Source organism: Lepidochelys kempii, chromosome 10 (genome assembly GCF_965140265.1).
Source record: "Lepidochelys kempii isolate rLepKem1 chromosome 10, rLepKem1.hap2, whole genome shotgun sequence".
NCBI classification, from domain to species: Eukaryota; Metazoa; Chordata; order Testudines; family Cheloniidae; genus Lepidochelys; species Lepidochelys kempii.
The window spans coordinates 36062304-36087891 of record NC_133265.1 but is presented as its reverse complement, the minus strand read 5'-3'; the positions used below and the strand labels follow the sequence as shown (position 1 = coordinate 36087891).

At 53.0% G+C, this 25588-nt stretch overlaps 1 protein-coding gene, 1 long non-coding RNA gene and 1 other non-coding gene across 6 annotated transcripts in view; 2 read left to right on the top strand and 1 right to left on the bottom strand.

Annotated features, from left to right (window-relative positions):
• The window catches only part of ABCA3 (ATP binding cassette subfamily A member 3), an 87892-nt gene extending 73126 nt beyond the window's left edge, over positions 1-14766 (top strand). For 3 of the 4 annotated variants that reach the window (XM_073362874.1, XM_073362875.1, XM_073362877.1), the window contains 5 exons: positions 2046-2233; positions 2714-2884; positions 3309-3496; positions 3643-3716; positions 5613-14766. In XM_073362874.1, coding sequence (XP_073218975.1) covers positions 2046-2233; positions 2714-2884; positions 3309-3496; positions 3643-3716; positions 5613-5744 — 753 coding nt within the window. In that variant the 3' untranslated portion in view covers positions 5745-14766. The remainder of the gene's footprint in view (positions 1-2045; positions 2234-2713; positions 2885-3308; positions 3497-3642; positions 3717-5612) is intronic. The other variant, XM_073362876.1, reaches the window with a different exon arrangement.
• Positions 14767-15677: 911 nt separating this feature from the next.
• LOC140918450 (uncharacterized) lies at positions 15678-17578 on the top strand. Its single transcript, XR_012161188.1, has 2 exons — positions 15678-16201; positions 17007-17578. It is a non-coding gene; the product is annotated as an uncharacterized lncRNA (long non-coding RNA).
• A 7435-nt stretch (positions 17579-25013) lies between these two features.
• Positions 25014-25084, bottom strand: TRNAG-CCC (transfer RNA glycine (anticodon CCC)). Its single transcript has one exon. It is a non-coding gene; the product is annotated as a tRNA-Gly (tRNA).
• Positions 25085-25588: the final 504 nt, after the last annotated feature.

The window sequence follows — 25588 nt, the reverse complement described above, 5'->3', positions numbered from 1 at the left end:
TGAAGTAGCTGGTGCTGACCGCTGTGAGACAGACTACTGGACCTCTAGTCCCTAAATGGGATGAGCTGGCCTTTGTCTGTCCATCTTGGTTGGCTTTCAGGAAATGTTAGTGAGGAAATGGTGTCAGCCAAAGCAGCAGTGTTTCTCTTGTTCACTAAGCATCTGGTAGCCGTGAAGAGAATCCTGAGAATGGGCCATGATCATTTAGGTTCCGACACGTCGGTGGGTGGATGCCAATACATGGTACTGCTGCTCCAGGCACGTTAACAATTCCTTCCCCAAGACAATCCACCTTGACATTGGGGATCGCTTTTGAGGGCTCTCCTCGAATCCTGACAAAGTTCCAGTGAGGTTTTCTGTCCTGTCCCTTTCCCCACGTACGTTAGTTCTTCTCCCTGTCTCTCACCCCCAGCAGCCCCTCTTTGGGAAGCAGCAGACACAAGGGAGCACAGCACCCTCTGCACAGACACTGAATCTGTAGGGCCAGCTGCGGAATAAAACTGGCTAGGAGCTTGCGATCTTGTTTCTGTCACTCTGAAGCCGGTGTCGCAGCTAGGTGTTCATATCTCTGGGCTCTGGTTTGCAGATGGTGTTGATTTGGGAGAGGGAACACAGAGTTAAGACCTGAAAAGCTAGCCAGCAGAAACTAATGCTGGGGATCAGGCCATAGGAGTCTGGTGCAAATGTCACTCTTGCAAGTGAGGATCTGGGGAGCAAGATACCAGATGTTCTGTACAGAGAGTAACTTTGCATGGTGCCCACTTGAGCTCTCTGAGTGACCAGTTTCTCCTCTTGCTTATTGCCAGGCAGTACATAGAGCAGGGGTGGGCAAACTTTTTGGGCTGAGGGCCACAAATTGTATGCAGGACTGGGGCAGGGGCTTGGGGTGCAGGGTGTGGGAGGGGGTGCAGTGTGCAGGAATGGGCTCAGGGCAAGGGTTTGGGGCAGAGGAGGGGTGTGGGATGTATGAGGGAGCTCAGGGAAGGGGGTTGGGGTGCAGGGTGTGGCGAGGGCTCAGGGCAGGGAGTTGGGGTGCAGGAGGAGTGCAGGGTGTAGCAGGGCGCTTAGAGCAGGGGATTGGGGTGCGGGCTGCAGCAGGGAACTCAGGGCAGGGGGTTGAGGTGCAAGAGGGGTGCAAGGTGCAGGCAGGGAGTTGGGGGGCGGGATGCAGGAGGGGTTAGGCAAGCGGCACCAGGCTGGAGCCCGAAAGTGGCTCTGGGGTGGCAGCAGCACACACCAGGGCCAGGGCAGGCTCCCTGCCTGCCCTTGCCCCATACTGCACTGCTCCACTCTGGGAAGCGGCTGGCACCACGGTCCTGTGCGGCCCCTGGCGGGGGGGCACAGGGCTCCATGTGCTGCTCTTGCTGCGCCTCCAGGTACCTCCCCCGAAGCTCCCATTGGCTGCGGTTCCCTGTTCCTAGCCAATGGGAGCTGCGGGGGCGGTGCCTGAAGGCAAGGGCAATGCACGGAGCCCTCTGCCTGCCCCTTCCTCCCCCCCCCTCCCCCCAGGCTGCAGGGACGTGGTGCCAGCTGCTTCTGAGAGCAGCGTGGGGCCTGACGGGCTGGATCCGGCTCACGGGCCGTAGTTTCCCCACCCCTGACATAGTGTAGCTTTCTTTCCTGGTAGCCACAGCCAGCTGAATTGAGCCACACACAGAGGATCTGAATAGAGTAGTACGGTGTTATCAGACTAGCAGTTCAGGAAGCTTGTGTAGGAATTGGCAAGCACCAGCCACCCGTGCTCTGGTTAGCTAGCCATCCTACGTAGCTAGCAGCTCTGTGGCTTCTCATGACTCATTATCCTACAGGCTGGTTAGAAGATCTTTTAGTCATAAGGCCCTTTCAGACGGGGGTGTCTGTCTGTCTGGAGACCCAGTACATTCAGGGCTGTTGTGGTCTAAATCTACCCACCGATGTAACTAATGTAAAACAATTAGTATTGGAAGGAGTCTTTGTGGCAAGAACAAAGCTCCTCCTGCTGGTGATCTCAGTGAAATCAGCCCCTCGCTCTTGGCTTATTTTTTTTGGCCTGCCTTTGCTCCAAGGTCCAGCAGCGGATTGGCTACTGCCCTCAGTTTGATGCCCTGTTGGATCACATGACGGGGCGGGAGACACTGAGCTTGTATGCCCGGCTTCGGGGGATTCCCGAGCGCTACATCGGCAGCTGCGTGGAGAACATGTTGCGAGGGCTGCTCTTGGAGCCCCACGCGGACAAGCTAGTGAGGTCCTACAGGTGAGACGGAGACCCGGAGGCCTTCTGTGCCCAGACATGGCTCTGTGGGTGGGATTGGAAACCTGAGTGCCCGCGGGAGCCTGGCCGAGTGGCTAAAGCTCAGGGCTGGGAATCAGAAGAGCTAAGACCTAGTCCCAACTCTGCCACAGGCTTGCTGAGAGGTTTTGGCCAGCCTCCCTGTCTCTGCCTGGGCTTCGCCATCTGTCAAATGGAGAAACTTTCCCTGCCTGAAGGGACTGTGCAGGTAAATGCACCACAGGGCACTGAGGTTGTGCGAACTATTACCTTTTATAGCTGGGGGGGAATGGTTCGAGGAGATGCCCCAGCTTCCCTCCTGGGGACTGCAGCCCCAGGTTTGTCCCCACCCAGGCATAGCCCAGACAGCTCGGCATCCCAGAGAGCTGTGCACAATGCTCTCCCAGCCTAGCTCTCCCAGAGCTAGTTTAAAATTTGCCTCTCTTGTCGGTCCCTCCCTTGCAGCGGAGGCAACAAGCGGAAGCTGAGCGCTGGCGTTGCCCTGATCGGCGGGCCTCCAGTGATCTTCATGGATGAGCCCTCCACTGGCATGGACCCTGTGGCCCGGCGCCTGCTCTGGGATGCCGTGACCAGGACACGAGAATGCGGGAAATCCATCATCATCACCTCCCACAGGTGCCTGGTGCCCCTTTCCTTCCTGGGCTCCAGTGGGGAGAGGGAGGAGGAGGAAGTGGGGGGTGTGGAGGGGAAGGAGCGGGGCTGGCTGGTTGTGAGGTTCCCTGCAATGGACTAGCCCTTGCTCCCTGTATCCCAAAGCACCCAGCTGTGTTGCACGGGCAAGTGTTCGTGGCACCTGCTGAATGACTATTGCAATGGTAGCAGTGCGCAGTCCTTCGCAGTGTAACCCACTCAGCTCTGTCCACGGCATCTGGCCTGCGGAGCAGGGGCAGGGACAGGGGAGCTGGCATCCCACCTCCCACGTGGGTGAAGAGCAGGTTCCCGTGCCTGGCCCCAGTCCCAGGCAGCAGCACCCCCGGATGTTCCAGCATCGTCACTTCTGGGTCGCCTCCTTTCCATGGCTCTGTTCTCCTCCCTGCAGCATGGAAGAATGCGAGGCCTTGTGCACCAGGCTGGCCATCATGGTGAACGGGCAGTTCAAATGTCTGGGCAGCCCCCAGCACCTGAAGAGCAAGTTCGGCAGCGGATACACCCTGCTGGCAAAAACCAGGGCCGAGGAGGAGGGCGACATGCAGGTGTTCAAGGCCTTTGTGGAGAAGATGTTTCCAGGTACAGCCCCTCACTGGGACGTGGCCCCCGTTCATGCTGGGGAGCCCTAGGGGTGGGGCTTGGCAGCGCGCCCTGTTTGCACCCCTGCATGCGCATGTCGCCTGCAGTCTCCTAACTCAGCGCTAACCTCTGCTTGTCTCCCCCAGGGAGCGTCCTGAAGCACGAGCACCAAGGCATGGTCCATTATCACTTGACCAACAAGAACCTCAGCTGGGCACAGGTGAGGGCAGGCCAGAGGCTGCTAGCATCTGTCCCAGGCCAACCCGGGCTTCTCCCTTTCCATAGCAGACACAAGAGGCACTGGAGCGAAGCAGGGAGTGAATGGAGGGACTTGGATGCCCCTGGTCATTTGGTTGCCGTTCCAGCTGGGATTATCCATCCGTTCCAGCTGGGCTTTGCTTTAACATGCATGTCCACCAGGCCACTGATGTTCGTTTACTGGTGTCTGTTTAAAGAGACACTGTCTGTTTGAAATCCAGGCCATCAGAAGTCACTGATTTAAAAATAGCTTCAGCTCCTCTCCCTGCCCCTACTCTCCATGCTCATCTTTCTGGCTTTCCCTCTCACCGGTTGTGTTTTAAGCTGATTTTTGTCCCAGAGCAGATGGGTAACTGGAGGGGGCACTATTTCAGAAGGGCTTCAAATCTCCCTAGAATAGTTAGGAACGAGTCAGTGGTGTCCCCCACCCAACTCAGTGCTGTGACAAAGCTGCTACAATAAAGAAATACCAGTGTATGTGGGTGCGGCCAAAGGCTCTGCTAGCGTTGGGCCGGGCGTTAGCGGCTGGACTCTGGGTGCCCGCAGCGGTTGTACCATCCCCCTTGAGCAGCGCTGAGAGCTTGTGGGTGATCACAGCCTTTGGCTCTCAGCCCAGTAGGTGCCATGGCTGGGGCAGCTCGCCCTGACTGAGTGTCTCTGGAACTGATTTTTCCTCCTTGGCTTGGGCAAAATGTCTCCCTTTTTGGGGGCTTTCAGATTTCTTTTGGCAAAAATGATTGCCCCAGAAACAGCCAAGCCAGCCTGGCTGGGCTGGGGGTTGCTGAGCGCTGCAGCTCCGAGGGAGCTCTGCTGCGGGCGGGGCATCCCCAAATGCCTTGGAGTGACTCGCCCTGCTGCCCACGCCCCCTGCTGGTCCTGCGCATGGAAACGTCTGCTTCAGTGTAGCTGACTGTCCTGGGTGAGAAGTGCTTCCCCCGTCCCTCTCTTAGCTCTCGCTGCCACTTGTCTCCCCTTCCCCTAACCCTCGTCCCTGGGCACTGTGTCCCCCTTCATCTCCTCTCACCTGGCCTGTTGCAGCTCCCAGGTCCAGCACATCGAAGGCTCCTGGAAGCATGACTGTGTCGCATACACCCATTGCCCCGCCCCCATTTCTCTTCCCTCTGCTCCTGTTTGCCTTGGACTTGCCACCAACCTAGCCAGATGTCTCTGCTACTGGTGTGAGAGCCGCCTTCTTTGCAGCTCTCCATCTGGAACAGTCTCAGTCATGCTGACTCTCTGTCTTGTCAATCTTATCTGAGAGCCTCTGTTCCCCCTTCCCCCTCGCTCTGACTCTCTCCTGTCTTCCTGAGCCGCTTGCTGAGCTCAAAAGCGCTGTGGGATGCAGTTTGCAGGGGCTGCGCCGTGCAGATTGTCCTGGCCTGAGCCGCTTGCCTTGGGTTTCAGTGAACTGTGCAACCCAGTTATTTCCAGCCCAGGAACGTGTTCTTTAAAGAGGCAGACTCTTCATGAAACACCCTCCACCTTGAGCCCCAGCAACCCCCCTGCCAGGTCAGGACAGTCAGCCCCAGCTCCTGTGGAAACCCCTCCACTCCTGCCATTTGACCAGCAGGTGCTACCACAAGCAAGGTTCTCCTCCCGCGACCCCTGTCAGAGTGCAGCGGTGCCTGGAGCTGGTGCTGTGCCACGGGATACATGCCACCCTTACTGGGGCTCCTGGGCATCCCTGCAAGTTAGGAACCAAGCCTGCAAAGTGAACTCCCAGCCCTGCACCCAGGTACTTAGGCAAGGCTTGTGTAGATAGAGATCCCTGATCTGACCTCTCATAATGCAGTCCAGAGAGTCCCACCCCCAAACCCAACCACGTGGAGTCACCCGGCCTCTTGTGCCTTCCCCTCAGGTCTTCGGGGCGCTGGAGAGAGCCAAAGAGAAGTTCCACATGGAGGATTATTCTGTCAGCCAGATCTCCCTGGAGCAGGTCTTCATGAGCTTCACCCGCTTCCAGCACTGCACAGAGGAGCGAGGGAAATGAACAGAGACCCACCGGCCCCCCTCCTGGACTGACGTGCTGCCTATACATAGTATATATAGAGACAGTAATTTATATTATCAGCGTGTCTTAAATATGTATAAATGTCAGAAAGCTTTGACCAGGGTGTGTTGGGGTGGGGGGAGGAGGCATCCTGTCTGCTCCTCAGTGCAGGGGTCACAAGGAGCATGGGATGGGGGGTGTGCAAAGCACAGGCGGTGAAGAAGGTCTCCAACTTCTGCCTTTTGGGGAAACTTCAGAATTTTACTCCCCCCTTCCCATCTTTAAACCAGCCGAAGAGAGGACGGTGCTCAGCGACGGGGGAGCAGCCCAGGGAACTACCGAGCCACTGGAGTCCAGGGTTCATCTCTACACCACGGCTGCTCTGCTCCATCGAAGGGGGGAATCCTTGTATCGAATGATCGGGGGCGGGTGTCCTTGTCACCGATCCTTGCACGCGTCTGTGTGGGGCGCTGGCACCCCAGCTGAGTGTGAGAGACCGTCACTGCTCAGCGATCCATAGACACGGCATCAAAATGCAGGGGAAGGGGGCACCAGCACAGAGGTGGGCACCTGATCCTGCTCTTTGCAGTTGCAGGCAGAGTCTCTCTGGCTTTACAAGGAGCAGGAGCAGGCCCCGTGCATCCTTCTGGAGAGCTGCTTCGTTCCATGTTGGCAGCAGCATGAGACAGGTTTGTGTCGTAGCTGAGAACAGGAGGAACTCTCCCGACACCTTTCCAGAGGGTCCCCTCATCAACGTGCCACATCCCTGCACATGCCTCATCCACCCAGAAATGCACTGGCATAAGGACCTGGCTTTGGGACCCACGCATGTCGAAATGTATTCCGTCAGGGCTTGCTGGGATCTAAGGGGATGCTGTCACGTAGCTTAGAGCCAGCACTTCACTTGCGTCGTTGGGATCTGTTGGGGATTATCCTCCAGGGGAGCCCTTGGTGTTTAGATGGAAAGAAGCCACTGTTCATGCGCCAGGCCCTGCCAATGAATCTTCCGTCCATTCCGCCCCCGGGTGGGGCGGCCAGTGGCTGCTAAGGGGGATGGAGCTGTTCACTCTCTCTTTAAGCCTCCTAACAGCCTGTCCTGTTCTGACTTGACACCGGGGAGAGCTGCGTTCCATACTGAGCTGGGCTGCAGCGATCGCACGCTGTCCTGGCGCACAGCCGTCAGTACGAGGCGTGCTCTGTGTTGGGAGGATGTGAGACCCCCGCTGCCCAGGGAGCAGCTATCAGATACAACAGTCGCCCCCTTCAGAGACCATCCTGCCTGCTAACAAGGGAAGGAGCCATGCCGGCATGCGCTCACAGGTGCTCTGAGTTCACTGTATGGCCTGCACTTACATCCTTCACGGCCAGCGTTTAACAACTGTTCTGGGCTTCCAGGGTTAAACACCCGCCATGCCCAGCACTGGGGCCGCAGCCCGTGTAGAGCGAGCACTTGTGTTCTAGAGGGGCACCCTAGAGAGCGATCTGTGGGCACAACTCGTGGGTGATGCGCTGCAGAGCTGTCCGGGAAGGGTTGGCTCTGGAGCTGTAGTATAGACCCTGTGGGTGTGGCTGGAGAGAACCTTCCCTGACGCATGGTCCAGACCAAGGCAGTGAAATTATATTCCCATCTGTCTGTGTCCCCTCCCCCAGTGCACACGCCCCACAGAGTAAATTCTGGGGGTGCAGGTAGACTGTCCCAGTAAGGACTTAGTGTGGAACAAGGGAACCCTGGTGATCCTATTCAGTAGGCTCCAGGCCACCCCAGATCCCACCCTGAGGTCAGCATGGGCCTGTCTGTGCCAACGGGCACAGCATTTGCCTGTCGGACTTGCACAGCACCTGCTGCAACGAGCATCAGCTCAGCACTGAGCCCTGCGTATGCTGCCAGCTAGCTCACCAAAAACCACCCCGAGAGGCCAGGGACATGCCACTGAAAGGGGAAAAAGCTCCTCCTCCGCCCCCTGAAAGGCTGCCTGTTGGTGGAAGACCCCGTGTCGTGGTTCCCAACCTGCGGCACGGTGTGATCTTCAGTGGAACCTCCATGCAGAGCGCCCTCTGGGGTACAGGGCACGGCTGATCTCTGTGGTGAGCTGAGGCAGTATCCCATTCCCTCCAAGGGAAGCCAGGTTCTGGCTCGTTCAGATCCACATGCTGATCGTAACTGGTGTGAGTCTGGCCTCTACATAGCGCCCAGACAGGGCACGGCGTTTGGTGGTCAAGGAATAGCCACATCCCTGCCCTGAAGAGCTTACAGTCTAAATGGCAGAAGGGACGGAGGCAAACCGAGGGCTGGGAGAAGGAGGTGGGATTCCCTGGACCGGTTCATGGGGTTGCCATGCAAGACTACATGCTTTTAGTTCCTTCAGTGTTTTTTTTTTTTTTACAATGGGCTGCCCTGGCGTAGTGAATCCAAACACCCTGGCTGCAGGGCTTCCGATAGGAGCCCAGATTGGTCTGACACCAGTGCTTCTAATAGAGGGGCAGTGTGGGGCCCTCTCCCTGCTCTCTCCCAAAGGCACTCCATGGAGGTGGGTGACCTCTGGATCCAAATATGTCCTGTCTGGGACCCCTCTCCACTCAGCCTTGCCTTGGTACCTCCCTAGCAATGGCAAACTGCCCCCACAGCGGGCACCATTGCGCTCCCTGCGCAGCTTGCATGTCCCTCACCCTGCCGTGGGCCCGATCCTGCAGCGTGCCGTGGAAGTGACCAGTGTCAGCGGGCGGGATCGGGCTCTCCGGCTTGCAGAGCTGTCCCTGTGTAGAAGCGCCAGCTGAAGAGGCTGCGGGAGCAGCTGGTGATATGTCTGGGGTGTCTCGGTTCTCTCTCCTTTGCCTATATCCCAGTCTGATTCCCATGCTGGTGACTAGCTCCGTCTGTCTGACTGCTCCATGATCAGGGCAGAGCTGAGATATTGCACTATAGCTACACACACAATTGCACATAAGGAACTAATATTTAGGGGTGGGGTGCAGATTCCGTTTGAGTGGTCATGTCATTGGGGAGGTTTAACTTTTTTTCCTGTAACCAGCCCCTTTTCTGTTCCATTCCCCCTAATGTTACTACGGTGGTGCACCATGTTACTGTACTAAGAATGGCTCTGGCTCTTCACTGGGGCACGTGTCAGTTTTATTATTCACTCGCCAGGAGTGCGCACAAGGGCTCGGGTGCCTGGGAAGTGGGGAAGCTTTGGACCCATCAAACCCTGGGGGTGCTGAGCACATGTAGTAGATTCAGTGAATCGGCAGCTCTCACTACCAAAGGCCAGTCCTGCTCCCGCTTGAACCTGACTGCAATGGCAGTATCAATGGGAGCTGGTGCTAAGGGATCCATGGGCTGGGAGGCCTGGATACCCCAAAGTCCTTAAGTTGATACAGCAAACGGTGGGCACCTGCCCAGTCAGGTGCTGGGCGATCCAGCTGTCCTGCGTTGTACAACCGCTAAGCAGGAAGGGCCCCATCCTGCTCCTCTTGAAGTCCATGGGAAAACTTGAGTGGAAGCTGGATCAGGCCAGGAAAGAATGTTTCCCAGTGGCTGGTTGATTACTGCTGGTGTGGACAGGAACCCATGTGTGTTTTTGTGATTAACCCTTGCCCTGCTGGAGTAAACTGCTTGTTTTATTCTCCGACCCCACTCCCAAAAATCCCTGGGGCTGTCCCAAATTCTGTGGGACAACGGGGCAAAGATGTGATTACAGTGTGGTGTCTGACATTGCAGTGTGTGTCTGTGACAGGCAGCTTTCCCGTGCAAGCTTTACAGGTTTCAGACTAAAGATCTTTGCTTTTTGCCTTGGCACTGTCCCTAAACCCCCAATGCTGTGACATGGCTGAGAGGGGACTCTGAAGTGGCTGCTGTCTACAGTGGCAGCAAATTGTCACTGCAACTGTGTAGGGGAAATCTCTGGCCTGGCTAAGCAGCAGTTCTGCATAGAAAGACCTGGGGATTACAGTGGATGAAAAGCTGGATACGAGTGAGCAGTGTGCCCTTGTTGCCAAGAAGGCCAACGGCATATTGGGCTGCATTAGTAGGAGCATTGCCAGCAGATCGCGGGAAGTGATTATTCCCCTCTATTCGGCACTGGTGACGCCACACCTGCAGTATTGCATCCAGTTTTGGGCCCCCCACTACAGAAAGGATGTGGACAAATTGGAGAGAGTCCAGCGGAGGGTAAGGAAAATGATCTGGGGGCTGGGGCACATGACTTACAAGGAGAGGCTGAGGGAACTGGGCTTGTTTAGTTTGCAGAAGAGAAGAGTGAGGGGGGATTTGAGAGCAGCCTTCAATTACCTGAAAGGGGGTTCCAAAGAGGATGGAGCTCAACTGTTCTCAGGGGTGGCAGATGACAGAACAAGGAGCAATGGTCTCAAATTGCAGTGCAGGAGGTCTAGGTTGGATATCAGGAAACACTATTTCACTAAGAGGGTGGTGAAGCACCGGAATGGGTTACCTAGGGAGGTGGTGGAATCTCCATCCTTAGAGGTTTTTAAGGTCAGGCTTGACAAAGCCCTGGCTGGGATGATTTAGTTGGTGTTGGTCCTGCTTTGAGCAGGGGGTTGGACTAGATGACCTCCTGAGGTCTCTTCCAACCCTAATTTATGATTCTAGGGGCATTTTCTCTGACCTGTCAGCGCCTGTTGGCTAAGAAATTGTCAGGATCCTGGTGACCCCATGCATTTGTTGCAAATACAGGATTCATTGGCTTCATGTGGGGCTGACTTGCCACAAAATCAGATTCTAAAGCCTACGTTATTGAAAAGTCTCCATAGTGTAAGCTAGAGCACCAGCTGGATTTGGGAGTGGAATCCTGCCCTGATTGCAGTCAATGGCAAAACTTCAGTGGGGTGCGATTTCAACCAAAGAGAACATACGTGCAAGGCCTGGCTTCAGCAGGTTGGGGTCTGTGTACCCCAGCACTCTCCTTTCCATTTCAATTTGCTCTTGGTTTGTGCTTTGCATCAAACCTACCTTGCTTGCTCTTGGAAGTGTCTCTGATGTGCTTTGAGTTTTAACCGCCTCCCCATCTGCAGCAAGAAAGCTCCACACAGCAATTCTGCCCTTCATAGTTCAAGGAACTGGATCTCCCTTTTTCAATCCTTTTGAATCATGTTTGCCCAGTGCAATAAATACCCCCGCCCCTCCCTTTTTTTGCAAAACACAGACCTGGAGCCTGAGCACTTGCTTCGTGCCCACAGCGTGACCTGCAGGCCGTAGCTGTTACCTGTGTGTAGGAGCGTGTGTGTTGGGTCTGTTTCTGGAAGGCAATTTTCCCAAGCTTGTCAGCTCAGCTCCCTCCAGCCCAGGAGTGGAACCGGAACTGAACCTGAACCCTAATTTTGTCCTGCCTGCTGAACTGGAACCGACCTGGAAAAAAAGTTAGGTTACCAGTTAAAATAAAGGTTTGGCATGTTTTTAAGCTCAATGTTTGAATAAATGGCTGTGATCTTATTTTCGTTACAAAACCAAACCACCCCCAGGCATGTGAGTGCTGAGGATCCGTTCTCAGCAGAACGTTGCCTTCGAGTCAGTGCTTGGAATGGTCAGCCCCTGGTGCCGTCACGATTTCTCCTGCTTATTTAAGAACGCCCCCTGATTCTGCAGAGGCTTATGGCTGGGCTTAATTTGAGGCAGGGTGTGCAGCCTCCCAGAGGTCAGTGGATCTGCTCACAGTGCATAGGGTTAAGCAGAGCTCCAGAGGTCTCTGGAGCATTGAGCCCAACTATAATAACGGGATCCAATGCCAGGAGCTAAGCCTACTGCAGCTTGAGTTAGCCCCAGAGCTGGAACTGGTGCCTCTCTCTGCTGTATGTCTTGCCACCACCCGCTGTTTCTCAGCACTCAGATGCCCAGTTTCCATGTGTCTGTTTCCTGCCTGTGGCATTCTCTGCGTTTGTTGATTTTGATCTGGTTTTGTATTGGTTTGCTTGAAACCAATCTACTGTAAAGAGGAGGCGAGCGGTAGTGGTGAGAGGGAGGCGTTGACGTGAGACCATGTCATGTGCTAAGGCTTGTTGCTCTTGGATGGCCGTGTGCGTGCCAGTCGGCTGCAGCGGTGAAGCTTGTCCCATCTTAGAAATCAACTGGATTTTCCTACCAGTGCCACCTCCCATTATTTGCCTGTAAAGAGCAACTCCCAGGGTGAACAGCTGGGCGGTGTTGTTGGTTGTCCGCCTGCCAGCCAGAAAGTGTGGAAGCGGGGAGTTTTAGTGACTCAGGCCCGGTCTACACTACACAGGTAAGTTGATGTAAGGCAGCTTATATCAACCTAATTATGTAAGTGCCCTACTACACTGACATAACTCCACCTCCACAAGAGACGTAGGGCTTATGGCGGTGTAGCTAGGGCGACTAGACACTGCCTTACTTACAGGGGCTGTTGGCTGTCATTCTTGTCAATTTCACGGGTCCCTGCTGGAGCTGTGAAATTGACAAGAAAGGCTAGTAAGTTCCCTGTTGTCAATCTTTCACCCGGCTCACAACTCAGGCTGTCACCCTGGGGTGGGTGGGAGGCTCCAGCTAGAGCCCTGCTCCCCTCAGATTCCCCGCTGGGAGCCTGGCTGCCACCTGGGCTCCAGGTGCAGAGCTCCCTGCCAGGAGCCAAGTAGCTGCCAGGCAGTGGGGAGCTGCACACAGAGCTGAGAGCCCAGGAGCTAGCAGCCCCCCATGCTGCCCTTTTTAAGTGGGTGGAAGAATTCCTAGTGAGGACACGCACCAGCCCCAGAAGGAGAGCAGTGTGGATGTGAAAACCCACAGTAATTGCTGCAGTGACTGTAACTTACGTCTGTGATGTAGAAGTGTCCTCAGTGTCGGTGTGTTCTGATGGGGGTAGCGTGAGCACTCAGTGACCTCAGGTGCAATCCCCCTCCCCAGCCCAAGGTGCCCTGGAGAGGATTTGGGCCACGGGGTCTGCATTGGATAATTAGTGGGAAGGGGGTTGACTGACACTGGATTTGTATCAAGGAATCATTTCATTGACTGAATCAAAGTGCAGATTTGGGTGTGAGAAAATAGGGAAACAAAATGCTCCCCACTTGCCTCTCCTGTTGGCTCATTATGTGTGTTAGAGCCGTAGCCAGAGCCCCTGTCTGCACTCAGTCTTCTGGTGCTGTCACTGCACAGGGGGACCCAGTCCCTTCCCCCGGAGCTAACAGGCTCAATGGACCAGCCCCACACAGTGGGAGGGGAATTGGAGGTGTAACGAGGTGACTCAACAGGGCCAGGACCTTACAGCAGGTCATAGGCAGAGCAGGGTCTAGAGTCCAGCTCTTGAGGCTGTAACTGACTGGTGTGAGGTCTCTTCCAAAGGCAAACATCTGCTAAGCTGAACCACGGGGTTCCCCTCTGCTAGGTGGCTTTGCCTCCACAAACCACTTTGGCTCATGGCTGCAGGGGACCCTCCGAGGCATCGGCCTCTTATTCCACAGCCTGATTCCTCCCCATCACAGAGCCCCCTGTGTGCCAGCCCACAGCATTTGGCTTGCACTGGGGGCAGTTAGAGCTTCCCCATGGTGTCCCTTACGGCGGGCTCTGCCATATGGAGCCTCACTCATGCTGCTCAGAGCACTCGCCAACACGCTGGTGGCCCTGGGAGAGCCCAGCAAGGGGGATTGTGGCTGCATAGAGCAGGCTGGTGGGGAGCCAGCACCCCTCAGTCAGCCCGTAGGGCACTGGCATTTTCCAGTCACTCAGCTAGCGCCACACTTGGGGGCTGGCCTGGCCCATCTAGTACTTTGCATTGCCAGGGCCTGCCAGCCAAGGGCTGCTGAGCGCATTACCCAGCGGGGGAGCCTGGGCCATAGCAAAGGGAACAGAACTCAGGGGTCCTGCCTACCAGCCCCCCCTGCACTAATCACTAGGCAGCACTGTCCCTGGGCACAGAGGGTGTGTACATGAGTGTGTGATGGCTGCAGCCTCCCCAGGGGTACGTTCTGCCATTGGGCTACACACCCTTGGGTTGTGCAGTCACCAGCCTATTCTCAGGCCTACAGCAAGGCTGTTCCCAGGCCCAGGCTGGGAATGGAGCATTGGATGGCCAAATGCACAAGGTGATGGAGAAGGGACAGTTGGTTAATGAGGTGTCTGCACGCAGGGCTGTATACACTCGGCCCTGTGGAACTTGGCCCTAGCTGGTGGGGTGCTGCTGATCTCTGCCTGGGGCCCTGGATGGCACAGTGAGGCCGGTGCTGCTCTCTGCACGGGGAGCTGGCAGGCGTGGTGGGATTGGTAGTGCTCTCTGGCTGAGTCACTGATGGGCTGCTGCTGCAGCAGCTGGCTCAGAGCAGCAGTGGGATCCCTGTGTGTCCCACCCGTTCACTTAAAGGGAAGCTGTTCTGTAAAGCCTCCGCTCAAATGCGATTGTAAGATCTGTAACATGTATCATTACATTCTGCAGCCTTGTTGCAGACTTTGTAACTTCAGTTACTGTTAGCATAGCCTTTTAAGTTTTGTAACCTTTGCAAGCTCTGCAACCTTTTCAAGTTACCACTTATATGAACTGCCAAGCTTTGTAATATCCCATCCCGCAGTCAGGGAGAGTGTGAACTAGGCAGTGTGTGTGTGTGGAAGATAAAGGGTGTGAACAAGGGAGTGTATGGGGGACTAGGAAGAGAGGAACTGCAAGGAGAAAAGAGCCAGGAGCCAGGTGTGTCTGATATAATCTGCCCTGAGAAGGCAATCACAGAGTGCTCTAAAGAAAAGATGCATGAAAGGAACAGGGACTGGGAAGGCTTCTGCAGAAGAAAAACTCAGTGTACATGACAGGAGCACCCAGTTCCAAAATAAAAGCAAGCAGCCATGCACACAAGCTGCTGCTCCTTGAGCTGCTCACCAGCCCTTGTCCGTGACCGCAGGCGGACACGCCAGATCTACCACGCTTCGGCTTCTTGGCTTCCCATGCTGTCTCCGGTAGCTCTCCGCCTGTGTAAATGTGTGGGTTCATGGGGGTATGAATGCGGTGTATAAATAAGCTCCTTCCCTTTTCTGCTGACCCAACAGTGGCATTGTAATAAAAAAAAAATACAAGTGTGACCCTAGGTTGTTTGTTTTTTTTTTAAAGGGAACAAAGGTAACATTAGTGGTGGAGAATGTGGGCAGCCACCGATAGGGTACACTAGTGGTAAGGGGCAACACGGAGTAGAGAGTGCGTGCATCGCCTGCTCCCCCTTTCTGATTTTGGACTTGATGCTGCTGTTTAGAAAGGAAAAGAGCCCCCCCAGATCCACAAAGGAGGGGAAGGTGGCAAAATTCTCCCCCCCCCCCTTTGGCACACTCCAAGGGTGTTGACCCGTGGGTCCCAGGGGCAGTTTCATCAGGGGACACCATGGTAGATGAGGAAGATACGTACCAGAAATATTGTGAGCTTTATCATCCGGATTCAAAGACGAAGGATCGGGCAGCGGCATGGTTGTTGTGGCAAATTCGTTGTGCTTGGCAAACTGCTAAAGCTGATTATAATTCTGAGACTATGCAAGTGAAGCAGGAGTTGGAGCAGGTAAAGGCAGAAAGGGATATGTGGACGGCACAAGCGGCAGGGGCAAGTTGTCAGCAGCTAGCAATCTCCACCGTAAAGGATATGGAAAGAGCTCAACAGGCCGAAGAAGAGAGGGAACAATCTAAGGCCTGGTCTACACTATGAGTTTGTTGGATTTAGCAGCGTTAAATCAAATTAACCCTGCACCCGTCACACAACAAAGCCATTTTTTTCAACATAAAGGGCTCTTAAAACAGATTTCCGTACTCGTCCCCAATGAGGGGATTAGCGCTGAAATCGACATTGCCGTTTCAAATTAGGGTTAGTGTGGACGCAATTCGAAGGTATTGGCCTCCGGGAGCTATCCCACAGTGCACCATTGTGACCGCTCTGGACAGCACTCTGAACTCAGATGCACTGGCCAGGTGTACAGGAAAAGCCCTGGGAACTTTTGAATCTCATTTCCCATTTGGCCAGGTGACCATGCAGTCCCAGAATCGAAAAAGAGCTCCAGCATGGACCAAATGGGAGGTATTGGATCTGATCGCTGTATGAGGAGAGGAATCTGTGCTATCAGAACTACGTTCCAAAAGACAAAATGCCAAAACATTTCAAAAAAATCTGAGGCCATGAGGGACAGAGGTTACAGCAGGGATGCAACACAGTGCTGCGTGAAACTTAAGGAGCTCAGACAAGCGTCCTAGAAAACCAAAGAATCAAACAAACACTCCGGGACAGAGCCCCAGACATGCTGCTTCTACGCTGAGCTGCATGCAATTCTAGGGGGGGCCACCACCACTCCCCCACCCCTGTCCGTGGACTCCGATGATGGGGTACTCTCCACCATGCCTGAGGATTTTACAGACAGGGAAGATGAGGAGGACAAGCTTGAGGAGAGCACACAGCAACCCATTCTCCCTGACAGCCAGGATCTTTTTATCACCATGACTGAAATACCCTCCCAACCCAACGAAGCCGGAGAAGGAACCTCTGGTGAGTGAACCTTTTTAAATATAATACATGTTATAAAAGCAAGCGTTTTTTAATGATTAAGTAGCCCTGAGGACTTGAGATGCATTTGTGGCCAGTACAGCTACTGGAAAAGTCTGTTAACCTGTCTGGGGATGGAGCAGAAATCCTCCAGGGACATCTCCATGAAGCACTCCTGGAGGTACTCTAAAAGCCTTTGCAGAAGGTTTCTGGGGAGAACAGCCTTATTCCATCCTCCATGGTAGGACACTTTACCACTCCATGCTAGTAGCAAGTAATCTGATATCACTGGATGACAAAGCCTGGCAGTGTATGGTCCTGGTGTTTGCTGGCATTCAAGCAACATCCGTTCTTTATCTCTCTGTGTTATCCTCAGGAGAGTGATATCGTTCATGGTAACCTGGTTGAAATAGCGGAATTTAATTCAGAAGTAAAGCAATCATCCCAGAGAATTGGATGGGGGGGTGGGTAATTTGGTTTCTGCTACTGCACATTAACAGGAAAACCCCAGCACGAAATGGCCAACTCAACATGCTTTGCTTGGTATGGGAGAGGAGGGCGCTGCTGATTATGAAGGTTGCAGAAGCCTACAGACTATGGCTTACCATGGCCACCTGCAAGCCGAATTCTGTTGTCCGGCACTGAGTGTGTGATCTAACCCCAAAGCCACAGGCACTCAATATAAGATGCAAAATGCAACCTTGTACCAAAATCACACGTGCTATGTAATGTGAATAGCGTTGTTCACTGTGAAGGAGTATAGTCATTGTTCTGTAAAATGTATCTTCACTCCCTTTTTTTCCTCCAGCAGCCACAAATGTTTCAAGCCTCCCTCCTCCGTCCCAAAGGCTACCTCAGATAAGGCGGCGAAAAAAAACGCACACGCGATGAAATGTTCTCTGAGCTTATGCAGTCGTCCGGCACTGACAGAGCTCAGCAGAATGCGTGGAGGAACACAGTAGCAGAGTACAGGAAAGCGGCAGATGAACGTGAGGAGAGGTGGTGGCAGGAAGATCAGAGGAGGCATGAGGCAACTCTGGGGCTAATGCAGGATCAAACGGACATGCTCCGGCGTCTGGTGGAGGTTCATGAATGATAGCAGGATCACAGACTGCCACTGCAGCCCCTGTTTAACCATCCTTCCTCCTCCCCAAGTTCCATAGCTGCCTCACCCAGATGCCCAAGAATGTGGGGGGGGGGGGGCAGGCCTCCGGGCACCCAACTGCTCCACCCCAGGGTACAGCCCAAGCAAAGAAGGCTGTCATTCAAGAAGCTTTGAAGTGGCCTTTTCCTACCCTCCTCCCACACTCCACCCGGGCTACCTTGTGAGTTATCTCCTTATTTTTATAATCAGTTAATAAAGAATACATGTTTTTTAAATGATAGTGGCTTTATTTCCTTTGCAAGCAAGCTGTGTTCAAAGGGGGGAGGGTGGGTGGCTTACAGGAAATTTAGAGTCAACCAAGGGGGTGGGTTTTCATCAAGGAGAAACAAACAGAACTGTCACACCGTAGCCTGGACAGTCATGAAACTGGTTTTCAAAGCTTCTTTGATGCGCAGCGCTTCCTGCTGTGCTCTTCTAACTGCCCTGGTGTCTGGCTGCACGTATTCAGCGGCCAGGCGATTTGCCTCAACCTCCCACCCCGCCATAAACGTCTCCCCTTTACTCTCACAGAGATTGTGGAGCACACAGCAAGCAGCAATAATAATGGGAATATTGGTTTCGCTGAGGCCTGAGTGAGTCAGTAAACGGCGCCAGCGACCCTTTAAACATCCAAATGCACATTCTACCACCATTCTGCACTTGCTCAGCCTATAGTTGAATGGCTCCTTACTACTGTCCAGGGTGCTTGTGTATGGCTTCATGAGCCAGGGCATTAAGGGGTAGGCTGGGTCCCCAAGGATAACTATAGGCATTTCAACATCCCCAATGGTTATTTTCTGGTCTGGGAAGTAAATCCCTTCCTGCAGCTGTTTAAACAGACCAGAGTTCCTGAAGACACGAGCATCATGTACCTTTCCCAGCCATCCCATGTTGGTGAAATGTCCCTTGTGATCCACCAGTGCATGCAGCACCATTGAAAAGTACCCTTTGCAGTTTATGTACTGGCTGCCTGGTGGTCTGGTCCCAAGATAGGGATATGCGTTCTGTCTATAGCCCCACCACAGTTAGGGAATCCTATTGCAGCAAAGCCATCTAGTATGATCTGCACGTTTCTCAGAGTCACTACCTTTGATAGCAGCAGCTCAATGATTGCGTTGGTTACTTGCATCACAGCAACCCCCATAGTAGATTTGCCCACTCCAAATTGATTCCCAGGGCTATTGCCACTCGCTTGTGAACTGTGAGGGCTGCTCTCATCTTGGTATTCTTGCACTTCAAGGCAGGGGAAAGCAAGTCACAAAGTTCCATGAAAGTGCCATTACGCATGCAAGTTTCGCAGCCACTGGGAATCGTCCCAGACCTGCAACACTGTGCGGTCCCACCACACTGTACTTGTTTCCCAGGCCCAGAATCAGCATTCCATGGCATAAGCCTGCCCCAGTAACACCATGATCTCCAAATTGCTGGGGACCACGGTTTTAGAGAAATCTGTGTTCATGTCCTCATGACCACGCTGCTATCACCTCCTTGCATGGTTTTTCAGGTGCTGGTTCTACATAAACTGCACAATAATGCACGAGGTGTTTACAATGGTCATAACTGCTGCGGTGAGCTGAACAGGCTCCATGCTTGCCGTGCTATGGTGTCTGCTCAGGCAATCCAGGGAAAACAGCGTGAAATGATTGTCTGCCATTGTTTTCACGGAGGGAGGGAAGGTTGATTGACAACATTTACCCATAACCACCCACAACAAATTTTTGGCCCAATTCAGGCATTGGGAGCTCAGCCCAGAATTCCAGTGGGCAGTGGGGACTGCGGGAACTGTGGGATAGCTACCCACAGTGCACCGCTCGGAATGTCAACGCTTGCCATGGTACTGTGGTTGCACACCACCGAATTAGTGTGGACACATGCACTCAACTTTCTACAATCTGTTCCCAAAAATCGACTTCTGTAAAATCAGAATACTTTCATAGTGTAGATATGGCCTAAGGAGTTGGAGGTCCAGGTGGAGTGTTTGCGGGGACTGGTGTTAGAGCAGGGGACCCATCTAGGCGGGAGAGCAGCAGGACCACTGGGATTGGGGACAAAGACGCCACTCCAATATGACGCAGGAGACTGGGATGGGGGCATATAGTATGACCCTGACCCTGGCCAGATGGGCCAGGAGCTCGGCCAGCCCTGGTGGCAGCTATGCAATGGTTAACTTTCCAGCATGGCCCCCTGGCTCAGGGAGGGAGCTCTGGACCAGTAACAGGGGTAAGCATACAGGAAATAGCCTTAACCCCTGCAGAAATAACTTCTCTGACTCAGAAGTTAGGGCCAGCCAAGTCCAGCACATTCTCAGAATGGGAGTATCAGTTTCTGATGGCTATAGAGGTTCAGGGGTTAAACCCAGAGGAGGTTAGGAAGCTGTTGAGGGCGGCATCCACTGTACCAGGAAGTGATATAGGAATTGCACCGTGAACGCAGGCAGCCGGATGGTGGCAGTCCCCGTTCGCACTGGTTCATAATTTGGCTCACGGAGAGGCACTGCAGGAGGTTAGCTGCCAATATGCAGCAGGCTCCTCTGCTCCAGAGGAGGCCTCTGACGTTTTTGTGGAAAAAATGATATTAGTGGGATTGTTAACTGGGCGGTATCCGGCCTGTGCCCAGAGGGAGAGCAATCCCCAGGACCCTGTCTGAGATTGTGGTCCCAATGGCCAAATTAAGGCTTATTGCAATAATGTTGCCCAAAGATGTTCAGATGGCTGTGGGAGTGTGGAGGTAGGGAGAGCCCCTAGACATATCACACCTTAAGGAAGTGGTATGCCAGGCCACTAGAGTGGTTAGTCAGCCTGGAACTGGGGCTCCTGCTCCTGTCACTGCGGCTGCAGCCCCAGCACCTCGATACAGGTACCCCCGATCACACACCAATCGGCTCCACATACAATTGTGGATGGCCTTGAAGGACCAGGGGGAACCAATGGCATGGGAAGTCCACGGATTCCTGAGCACTCCGCTGTATTCAGCTGGGGTTGAAGCTCCCGGAGCCAGGGGGCCATATCTGGACCAGAAAAGCAACCTCAGATTAGGGGGGCCCTGACTCCCTGAGTCCACTGGGAGAGGGAAGCACCCAGGAATGGGCTGGGTGGGACCTCTCCAGGTGGATTCGGGAGGAAGGTTGTGGGTGCACCTTCAGGTGGGGGGGGGCTGCCTGAGCACCCTGAGACATCTGAACTAGACTTTGTGGTACTGGTGGACACTGGCGCGGCTGTCCCACTGCTTCCCTGCCTCAGGCCGGGAGTGCAAACCCAGGGAACCATTCAGATCCAGGGATTTGATGGTACCTTGGCGCAGGGACAAGTGTTGCGATGATTGGTCACTCGGGTGGGGAATCTTACCCGAAGATGGTCCTGGATTTATAGCCCCACAACTACAGAACCAATTGTGGGCATAGATTGCTTGTGGGAGGGAGAAATAGTGGTTGATAGTGCTAACAAAGGTTTATGGAGGATCCCAAAGAAAGACTGGACCCCTGAAGTAAGGCAGGGAGATACTGGATTGCTGATGAGTAGTATGCTGGGGATGGCGGTAGTGACTGGGGATAGCAGAGAGGAGTGGAGGAAGAACTTTCCCCAATCATGGGTGGCCCACAAGCTGGCCTGCGGTAAATGGACTGTGAAACCAGTGAAAATAGAAGGACCAGCTGTCCCCCCACAGAAATAATCTCCTATCCCCACTGCGGCACACCAGGCTGTAGCGGAGATAGTCAGGAGCTGGAAAGACAGGGAGTAGTGAAAAGAACGACTTCCCCCTTTAACTCCCCAATATGGCCTGTGAGGAAAGCTGATGGTGTCTCATGGAGACTGATAGTTGACAATCAGAGAGTCAATGTGATGACCCCCCCACCCCCAGTGGGCGCCAATAGTTGCAGACGTGACCCAGGTGTTACAAGACATACCAAGGGAAGCTAAAAGATTTTCTGTACTGGACTTGTCTAACTGTTTCTTTGCTATCCCACTAGAGGAAGGATTGCAGGATTGATTCGCGTTCCACATGGATGGGGTACAGTATTGCATTACCCGAGTACTCCAGGGATTTCATAGTGCCCCTGCTATTGTGCGTAAGGTAGTGACCCAAATGTTAGAGCATCTCCCTCCAGGGGATAAGGGGTGCGTGGTCTCATATGTGGACGATATCCTGATAATGGGAATAGACGACGTGGATGCCCGAGGGAGGCCTGAACAAGTACTGGAGTTGATTCAACAGTATGGCATGAAGGCGTCCCTGGAAAAGGCACAATTAACACAACCGCAGGTGGAGTACCTGGGGGTTACCCTGTCAGAAACAGGAACAACGATTGTCAGCATTGCAGAATCTACCAGCCCCCCAAGATTTGAGAGGCCTGTAGGCCATATTAGGGGCTTTTAATTTTGTAAGAGCCCACATATGGGACTATGCGTGTATCACCAAACCCCTTTATAACCTGTTGAGGAAGGAGGCACAGTTGCAATGGGGCCTGGAACAGGAAGCAGCTTTCAGAGAGCTGAAGCAGTCTTTGTTGCGAGCAACGACACTGTGACCCGTACGGGTTGGAGAGTCCATATATATGAGGGTCGCCAACAGTCCTGAGGCGTTGGCCGTGGTGGCATTACAAGCGGGCCCATTGCAGAAAACAGTCCCGCTAGCCTATTCTATTCATGCCTTTTAACACCAGTGGAGCAAAAGTTTGGCCCATGTGAAAGGGAATGTCTGGCAGTAATATGGGTGCTGGAAGTAGGGGTGGTGATGGTCGGAGATAATCAAGTTATTATTCGGAGCACCCACACCCCCTCAAAATATATATTGTCAGGAAAACTCACCCAAGCAGGCGTAAGTAATCCAAGGATGGCTCAGTGGACCCTGGCCTTGGTAAATCGAGGGGTCCAATACCAAAATACCCCAGGTGCTGGGCAACTACCCAGGGTCTTGCTTCAGACAAAAGGGGCAAAACATGAGTGCCCTGTACCAGAGACTCATTCAGTGCCAGTGGGTTGGGTAACCTCAATAGAGCAAGCACGGAGCCTAACAGCACTGGCCAACATTTATTTTTTAGATGGGGCAGCTTGGGTAAAAGAGGGGAAAAACCACATACAGAGTGCAGTAATAAATGTGGAAGATAAGTCAGTAGTGCGAGTTTGGCCCCAAGGGTTGGCACAGCTGGCTGCATTAAAGGCATTGGTGGAATGTTTAATGCTTTGGGAGCCGTGTCTGGGACCCTTGGTGGTCTTTTCAGATTCTCAGTATATGTTAGGAGAGTGGACTAAATGGATGCCACAATGGGCCAGTAGTGACTGGAGAAGTGCTGACGGGAAGGAGTTGGTCCATTATAAGGACTGAGAGGGTGTGCATCAGTGGGTCACTGCTAATCCTAACCAGTTGTTAGTAGGGCATATTAAAGGTCATCAAAGTGCAGACTTGTCAGTGGAAGCCCTTTTTAACAATAAAGTGGATGGTTTAGCAAGGACCCTGTGGTGGCCCTGGTCACCACACGTGGGGCCCTGTGCCAGCAGTTGAAGCAAGATGGACACCCAGAGGACCACCTGCTAGTAGTACTGGCATGGTGGGATCAACAGGAAATTATATGTTGGTCCCATGCACTGGCCCACGAAGGCATGGAAGGGACTCTGCAATGAGCTGGAGACCTACCCCGCTGGCCAGGACAGCAACAGGATGTGACCAATTGGGTACAGAATTGTCTTACATGTGCTGCTTTTAACCCATGCTGACCAGGGGAATCCAAGGATAAGCTGCCTTTAGGTCATCAGCGAGAGCCGGGCGGTCTGTGGGCTTGCCTCTAGGTAGATTTTATTGAAGGATTACCACCCAGGGAAGGAAGATGTACCTCGCTTTTGGTGATAGTAGATGCGTTGTCAGGGTGGGGAGAAGCGTTTCCCATGAAAACCCATAGCGCTGAGAAAACAGCTAAGGTTCCGTTCAAGGAGCTCATTTGCAGATACGGATCTCCCAAGGTGATTGATTCAGACAGGGGACCCCATTTGTGTCGGCAGTCTGGAAGGCATTACCGGATGCTTTGGGAATACAGCGGAAGCTGCATATTCCTAGGCACCCCCATAGCTCTGGGCAGGTGGAGAATATGAATTGTACCATCAAAGCAGCTCTGTCTAAAGTCTTGTTGGGGGGAGGGGGGCCTGGACTAAACATTTGCCTTTAGTGTCAGCTGTAATCAGGAATAGATCCCGGTACAGTAGCTCAGTGATGCCTTTCCAATTAATGTTTAGATGGCCAATGCACCTTATGCTATCACAATCGATCCCCTCCCTCTCTGACCCCACCACTCTGGAACTGATCCAATGGCATAAACTTCTATGAGAGGAACTTCCTCAAGCTGTTCAACTCATGCAGCAAACAATGGGATGGGCTCAGGAAAAAATGGACAAGGGGTGACAGAAACCACCCGCCTGGCAGGTGGGTGATCAGGTAATGTACATGGAACACTAAGCCCCTCCAAGCAAGGTGGGAGGGGCCATTTACTATATATAATAAGGGAAGTGATACAGTGTACCAAATTGGCCAAGGCCCCTGTCAAGGTTCCTTCCCCATTCTGAACATTAGGGTACAGATGTGGGGACCTGCATGAAAGACCCCCTAAGCTTATTCTTACCAGCTGAGGTTAGAAACTTCCCCAAGGTACAAACTTTGCCTTGTCCTTGAACCCTATGCTGCCACCACCAAGCGTCTTACACAAAGACCAGGGAAAGAGCCCACTTGGAGACGTCTTCCCCCAAAATATCCTCCCAAGCCCTACACCCCCTTTCCTGGGGAAGGCTTGATAAGAATCCTCACCAATTTGTACAGGTGACCACAGACCCAAACCCTTGGATCTTAAAGAACAATGAAAAATCAATCAGGTTCTTAAAAGAAGAATTTTAATTAAAAAAAAAGGTAAAAGAATCACCTTCTTCAAAAGAGCTGGTACCAGCTGAAGAACAACTGAAACGTACCATGGTGCATCATTGCGACCAAACAAACAAACAAACAAACAACTTCTATGTTGTCTCATGTTCTATGTTTTCTGTTTCATGTTTGTCTTGTCGCACTTGTCTCATTGCTAGCATTATGGTGTACGATGTTTGGGAAGAGGGAAGATACTGTATTAGGCTCAGAGCTCTCTTTAACTCTTAGACCCCTCCCACTCCCTACCCCTCTGTCTCCTGCCAAATTGTCAATCACATACCTATCCCTGTGGTGGCCACCTCCGTCCAAAAGCCTGTGTATAACTACCCCCTTTACTGATTGTTTACCTTCCCACCAAATGTTTTGATTTTCATCTAAATGTTGTACATGAGAAGGGCTGTTTGATGCTCATTGTTACATCCTCTGGTCAATATTTTGATATGTTTGTCTGTTACTGTGGACATGCTACATGTAATGAAAAGCTGGAATTGTTCTGGGAGTTGAAGCACTAGCATGGATGAGTGGAGACATGTCGTTCCCCTTTGGATGGTCACCACAATTTGGGCGACCAAAGGGTGGAAAATGTTACAGAATCACAGAGTTGGAAGGGACCTCAGGAGGTCATCTAGTCCAACCCCCTGCTCAAAGCAGGACCAATCCCCAGTTTTTGCCCCAGATCCCAAATGGTCCCCTCAAGGATTGAACTCACAACCCTGGGTTTAGCAGGCCAATGCTCAAACCACTGAGCTATCCCTCCCCCCAAAATTTCTCTGCGCCGCCCGGGAATCGAACCCGGGTCGCAAGAATGGGAATCTTGCATGATACCACTACACCAGCAGCACAACTTACATGTTATGTAAAGCCTCTGCTCAAATGCGATTGTAAGATCTGTAACATGTATCATTACGTTCTGCAACCTTGTTGCAGACTTTGTAACTTCATTTACTGTTAGCATAGCCTTTTAAGTTTTGTAACCTTTGAAGCTCTGCAACCTTTTCAAGTTACCACTTATATGAACTGCCAAGCTCTGTAATATCCCATCCCACAGTCAGAGAGAGTGTGAACTAGGGAGTGTGTGTGTGGAAGATAAGGGGGTGTGAACGAGGGAGTGTATGGGGGACTGGGCGGAGAGGAACTGCAAGGAGAAAAGAGCCCGGAGCCAGGTATGTCTGATATAATCTGCCCTGAGAAGGCAATCACAGAGTGCTCTAAAGAAAAGATGCATGAAAGGAACAGGGAGGGACTGGGAATGCTTCTCCATGACAGACACAGAAGAAAAACTCAGTGTACATGACAGGAGCACCCAGTTCCAAAATAAAAGCAAGCAGCCATGCACACAAGCTGCT